We start from the raw sequence: 5966 nt of genomic DNA, 5'->3' as shown, positions 1-5966 counted from the left end.
TCCCAGCTACTCGGGAGGCTGAGGCAGGAGAATGGCGTAAACCCGGGAGGCGGAGCTTGCAGTGAGCTGAGATCCGGCCACTGCACTCCAGCCTGGGGGACGGAGCGAGACTCCATCTCAAAAAAAATAAATAAAATAAATAAATAAAGCCGAGCAATGCTGAGCCTCGGCTTCACCTGCCCCTTCCCCAGACGTAGCTGTTCAGAGGCAGGTGTGGTTTCTTCCTGGCCTTTCCCCTTTGCATGTAGCGTGTGTGTGTGTAGGTGTACACACACACGTTCCATTCAGGGGTTACTTTTATTTTTTGTTTGGGGGGATATCTAGTGAGGCAGTCTGGCGTTTGCTCATCTTGTCTTTAAAGTTTGGAGTCCTGGCCCGGCGCAGTGGCTCAAGCCTGTCATCCCAGCACTTTGGGAGGCCGAGGTGGGCAGATTACTTGAGGTCAGGAGTTCAAGATCAGCCTGATCAACATAAAGAAACCCTGTCCCTACTAAAAATACAAAATTAGCTGGGTCCGTGGTGGCAGGTGCCTGTAATCCCAGCTACTCGGGAAGCTGAGACAGGAGAATCGCTGGAACCCGGGAGGCAGAGGTTGGGGTGAGCCAAGATTGCAGCCTTGCATTCCAGCCTGGGCAACAAGAGCAAAACTCTGTCTCAAAAAATAAATAAATAAAATGAAGTGTGGAGTCCTCTCTGGAATGGGCGTCGGGCACTTACTAGGCTGCTTCTGCCGGCTGCTTGGCTGCCCCAGTTTCTGCTCGACAGGTGTGCTGGCCACCTGGTGTGGCATTCGCAGTTGTGCATCAGTGGGGAGGGTAAGGCCTGGGCCCCTGGCAGCCCCATCCCTGAGCTTCCCCTGTCCCAGGGCTCCCCAGCCCACAGACTATAGTGCCCCATGGTGTGGCCCTCAGCTTCCTGAGATCCAGCTCTGGGCCCCTCACAGCTGGCCTTCATGCCTCAGGCCCCAGCCATTCTCCCCCTCCTGTAGTCCCGGCCCCAGCCACCTCCAGAGCTCCCTCCCGGCTCTCACCCAGGGATATAGTGAGGCTCTGGCGTGAAGAGACCGTGTTTCTGAGTAGTTGTCATTTTGCTTTCACTCTGGCCTTGCTGGCTCCAGTCCCTCCCGGCATCCAGCTCCCTTCCCTGAGGGCAGTCCTGTCACCGGGCAACCATTGTGAGGGACGGGCATTGTGGGCACCTCCTGGGCCAGGACACCTCGCTAACCCTGTGAGGGCCCACACTGCACAGGTGAGACACTGAGGCCCAGACAGGTGCCAGGCCGGGGAGGAGTCGCGGTAAGGCAGGGGCCCTGGGAGGAAGTCCCATTCACTTCAGAGCTCAGAAAACAGGACTGCCCCCACAGAAAGGGCCTGAGCTCTTGCTGCCCCCAGGAGGCCACCAGCCCCAGTCTCAGGGTGAGGCTAAGGGAGTCCCCAGGTCCCTTCCTCTGACAGGAGGACTTGCAGCTGCAGAACCTCAGTTGGAGTCAGGGGCTTCCCGGCCCACGGAGCTGTGCAAACTCTCCCTCCAGCCCTTCATGTGGGGCGGGGCGTTATGTTTACATTTTAAGCAAATCCTGAATTTTGTTCTTTTTTTTGTACAGGAAGGACTTCCTAACCATAAAAACGAAGGAAGGCAGCCGGGTGCCATGGCTCACGCCAGTAATCCCAGCAGTTTGGGAGGCTGAGGCGGGCAGATCACGAGGTCGGGAGTTTGAGACCAGCCTGACTGACATGGTCAAACCCCGTCTCTACTAAAAATACAAACATTAGCCAGGTGCTGTGGCGGGCGCCTGTAGTCCCAGCTACTCGGGAGGCTGAGGCAGGAGAATGGCGTGAACCTGGGAAGTGGAGGTTGCAGTGAGCTGAGATCGCGCCACTGCACTCCAGCCCGGGCCACAGAGCAAGACTCCGTCTCAAAAAACAAAAAAAAAAAGAATAAGACAGGCTGGGCGCTGTGGCTCATGCCTATCATTGTGGTGCTTTGGGAGGCTGAGGCAGAATCAGGTGGGCAGATTGCTTGAGCCTAGGAGTTCAAGCCTGCTGGGCAACATGGGGAAACCCCACCTCTACAAAGAAGAAAGAAAAATTAGCCAGGCGTGGTGAACGAGCCTATGATCCCAGCTACTTGGGAGGCTGAGGTGGGAGGATGACCTGAGCCTGGGAGGTTGAGGCTGCAGTGACCTGAGATCGAACCACTGCACTCCAGCCTGGGCGACAGAACCAGACCACTTCTCAACAAACAAAAAAACAACCAAAAGGCAAACTGAAAAACTGGAAAAAAGTTTGCAACAAGTGTTACGAACAAATGTGGTATCTGTCAGGCCTCTGAGCCCAAGCCAAGCCATCCCATCATGTCCCCTGTGACTTACACGTATACACCCAGATGGCCTGAAGTAACTGAAGAATCACAAAAGAAGTGCAAATGCCCTGCCTGGCCATAACTGATGACATTCCACCACAAAAGAAGTGAAAATGGCTGGTCCTTGCTTCCTGGCTCATCCTGGCTCAAAGAGCTCCCCCACTGAACACCTTGTGACCCCCACTCCTGCCCGCCAGAGAACCCCCTTTGACTGTAATTTTCCTTTACCTACCCAAATCCTATAAAACGGCCCATCCCTTATCTCCCTTTGCTGACTCTCTTTTCAGACTCAGCCCGCCTGCACCCAGGTGATTAAAAAGCTTTAGTGCTCACACAAAGCCTGTTTGGTGGTCTCTTCACACGGATGCGCATGACGGTATCAGCATAAAAAGCTCTCACAAAACAAAGATATAAACAACACCTCCATGGAAAATGCAGACATGATATGAATTTTTTTTTTTTGTATTTTTAGTAGAGACGGGGTTTCACCGTGTTAGCCAGGATGGTCTCGAACTCCTGACCTCGTGATCTGCCCGCCTCGGCCTCCCAAAGTGCTGGGATCACAGGCATGAGCCACCGCACCTGGCCAATATGAACTTTTTAAGAAAAAAGACTGGCCGGGCGTGGTGGCTCAAGCCTGTAATCCCAGCACTTTGGGAGGCCGAGGCAGGCGGATCACGAGGTCAGAAGATCGAGACCATCCTGGTTAACACGGTGAAACCCGGTCTCTACTAAAAAAAAAAAAAAACACAAAAAAATTAGCCGGGCGTGGCGGCAGGCGCCTGTAGTCCCAGCTACTCGGGGGGCTGAGGAAGAAGAATGGCATGAACCTGGAAGGCAGAGCTCGCAGTGAGCTGAGATCGCGCCACTGCACTCCAGCCTGGGTGACACAGCAAGACTCCGTCTCAAAAAAAAAAAAGAAAAAAGACCACAGTCCGTAAGCGTTCGGGCATCAAGTCGAACCATAATCACATACATGCTGATTGTGTGTTGAGAGCAGTTTCTGAGGTTTACTCCTGGCAGGCTCACGGTGAGAAGGGCCTCTAATTTCGGTGGCACCTTCTGGAAAGCAATTTGGTACATACAGATCAAGTCCATACAAGACACTACAAACTTGGACCATTGCTTCCACTCCTAGGAAGTTGTCTGGCATTCTGGTAGACGCCGGTTTTCCTCCACCGTTCCTGGCTGGTAATTCCCATAGCCCTTGGTAGGGCCTTTTGTTAGAATGTTGGGTGTACGAGGCCTGGGGGGTGTGGGTGGGGGACTTTGACCTTCTCCCGCCCTCCTTACGCCTGCCCCAAGGCAGGATGCTAACATTCTTGTCTTTCTGGTGGCTGGATCTCAGCTCACTGCAAGCTCCACCTCCCGGGTTTCCGCCATTCTCCTGCCTCAGCCTCCTGAGTAGCTGGGACTACAGGCGCCCGCCACCTCGCCCGGCTAGTTTTTTTGTATTTTTTAGTAGAGACGGGGTTTCACCGTGTTAGCCAGGATGGTCTCGATCTGCTGACCTCGTGATCCGCCCGTCTCGGCCTCCCAAAGTGCTGGGATTACAGGCTTGAGCCACCGCGCCCGGCCTTTTTTTGCATTTTTTAGTAGAGATGGGGTTTCACCGTGTTAGCCAGGATGGTCTCGATCTGCTGACCTCGTGATCCGCCCGTCTCGGCCTCCCAAAGTGCTGGGATTACAGGTTTGAGCCATCGCGCCCGGCCTAATTGTGGGTCTTAAGACCCTCCCAGAAGAGGTCCCACCCAAGCCCCAGGGACAGCAATGCTGACATCAGGAAGCTTCCGTAAAATCCCAAGGGGACTGGGGCTCAGGGAGCTTCTGGACAGCGGAACGCCTGGAGGTTCCCAGAGGGCAGCAACCAGTGAGCGAGGGCGTGGGAGCACCAGCCCATCCCCATGCCTCTCGTTGGTATTCTTTGCAATCAATATCCTTTACAACAAACCAGTAAACATCAGCATTTCCCTGAGTGCTATGAGTGGCTACACCAAATTAAACCCAAAGAGGGTGTCATAGGAACCCCAGCTTGAAGCCGGTTGGTCAGAAGTTCCAGAGGCCCAGGCTTGTGACTGGTGTGAGTCTGGAGGCCCTGCCCCCGTCCGTGTCTGGAGGCCATCTTGGGAGGGAGCTCTCACCCTGTGGGATCTGACACTGTCTCCAGGTAGATGGTGAAGGACATGAATTAGAGGACACCCAGCTTGGTGTGTGGGGAACGACCCTCCCAATATTGGAACAAAAGCCTCCTTCGGTGGCGGCTGTGGTGGTGTGGGTGCAGAGCCGGACACCGCGAGAACACTTCCCACCACGCACCTTCTGAAGAAGAGGATGGATGTCCAGCAGCGCCATTCACGGCGGCAACATTTATTACAGGACAGGGAGGACCTGGAGGGGCCTATCTGTCCAATGACAAGGGCTTCATGAGCAAAGGACACTCTGTTCCACTGGCAGCCAGTCAACGCTGAACCTGGCACGACCTGGACAGGGGCTCCGGAGCACAGGGCGTGAACCCTTCGCCCAGATAAAACCTGTGCTTCCTCAAGCACGTGTCTGTCTGTCTGCCTGGCAGGCCCAGTGCTGAAGGGTGGGCATCCAGAGAGGGCAGAGGAGGCCCGAGTTGGCCCTGTTTACAGGCCCTGCCCTGCTGGATTCTGGGCCAAGGTCCAGGGGTGGGACCGGCCGGCGGTCAGCTCCAGAGGCCACACAGCGAGGGCCTTGGTGCTCACGGGCTCTTGCTCACGCAGGCTGGCTGTTCCTTTGCAGGTCAGGCAGCCCGGCCATCAGTGACACCTTCTAGTCTCTGTGCCCCCAGGTGAGAGGCAGGCCCTCACACTCCAGTCCTGGCTGGACTCCAGGGCCGGGCCTGCCTCTGGTGTCAGACCCATCCGATGTGGCTTTGCTTTTCCCCTAAGTGGGAACCCAGGTGGGGTGGCGGCTCCTCCTCTTCCTCGAGGGATCCTTCCTGGACCCCTCCCTCCTACCCCCAGGGAGTCCTGGCTGGCCAGCCACAGCTGAGCATCTCCTAGGGCTTGGCGGATGTCCATGGGTCCTGTTCCCTCCACCCCCTCTGCTGAGGCCTCAGTCCTCCCAGGGGACCTGCTAGAGTGGACCCCAGACTTCCAGGAGACCCCAGGGTGCAGGAGAGGGGAGGAGGCTGGGAAAATTAGGGAGAAAGGGAGAAGGCTGGGCCAGGAGTCACTTGGGCAGGCTGGGGGTCCTGGCCCAGGCAGACCCCGTGATTGGCTAGTTAGTGGGGGAGGGGCCCGGGGTGGGGGCCCAGGACAGCCCCTCCAGGGCCAGACAATGCATCTTCCCCAGGAGCCCCAGCAACAGAGGGGCCTACCAGTGAGGTCACAGAGCCCGGTGGTGCCCTCGGGGAAGACAGCCAGGAGACTCTGATGATGAATTTTGACCAGAAGGCAGTGAAATTCCTGGCAAATTTTTACATCAATGGAGGCAAACACTGGACCCACGGCCACCTGAGGCAGATGCCACCAGAGCCCAGCCAGTAACTTGAGGGGGGCGGTGGGGTGGGAAGGGGCAGGCCGGCTGGGAGTGGCCAGGGTGCTGAGGGACAGTGGTGGGGGGAGGGCTGTGGGACA

The 5966-nt window shown here is 56.4% G+C and overlaps 2 protein-coding genes and 1 long non-coding RNA gene across 6 annotated transcripts in view; 1 reads left to right on the top strand and 2 right to left on the bottom strand.

The window, feature by feature from the left end:
• FAM166A (family with sequence similarity 166, member A) overlaps positions 1–1157 on the bottom strand; it is a 5037-nt gene extending 3880 nt beyond the window's left edge. Inside the window, exon 1 of the mRNA XM_011957251.1 lies at positions 1031–1157. Within this exon, the coding sequence (XP_011812641.1) occupies positions 1031–1086 (56 nt within the window). The 5' untranslated portion in view covers positions 1087–1157. The remainder of the gene's footprint in view (positions 1–1030) is intronic.
• Positions 1158–4699: 3542 nt separating this feature from the next.
• LOC105522671 overlaps positions 4700–5966 on the bottom strand; it is a 3554-nt gene continuing 2287 nt past the window's right edge. The window contains exon 4 of the long non-coding RNA XR_001003483.1: positions 4700–5843. This is a non-coding gene — a long non-coding RNA (uncharacterized LOC105522671). The remainder of the gene's footprint in view (positions 5844–5966) is intronic.
• LOC105522669 (chromosome unknown open reading frame, human C9orf173) overlaps positions 5733–5966 on the top strand; it is a 2503-nt gene continuing 2269 nt past the window's right edge. For all 4 annotated transcript variants that reach the window (XM_011957236.1, XM_011957235.1, XM_011957234.1 and 1 more), the window contains exon 1: positions 5733–5872. In XM_011957236.1, coding sequence (XP_011812626.1) covers positions 5763–5872 — 110 coding nt within the window. In that variant the 5' untranslated portion in view covers positions 5733–5762. The remainder of the gene's footprint in view (positions 5873–5966) is intronic.

This window comes from Colobus angolensis, unplaced genomic scaffold, assembly GCF_000951035.1.
Source record: "Colobus angolensis palliatus isolate OR3802 unplaced genomic scaffold, Cang.pa_1.0 Scaffold44, whole genome shotgun sequence".
Taxonomy (NCBI): domain Eukaryota; kingdom Metazoa; phylum Chordata; class Mammalia; order Primates; family Cercopithecidae; genus Colobus; species Colobus angolensis.
This window is presented reverse-complemented; position numbering and strand designations above follow the sequence as displayed.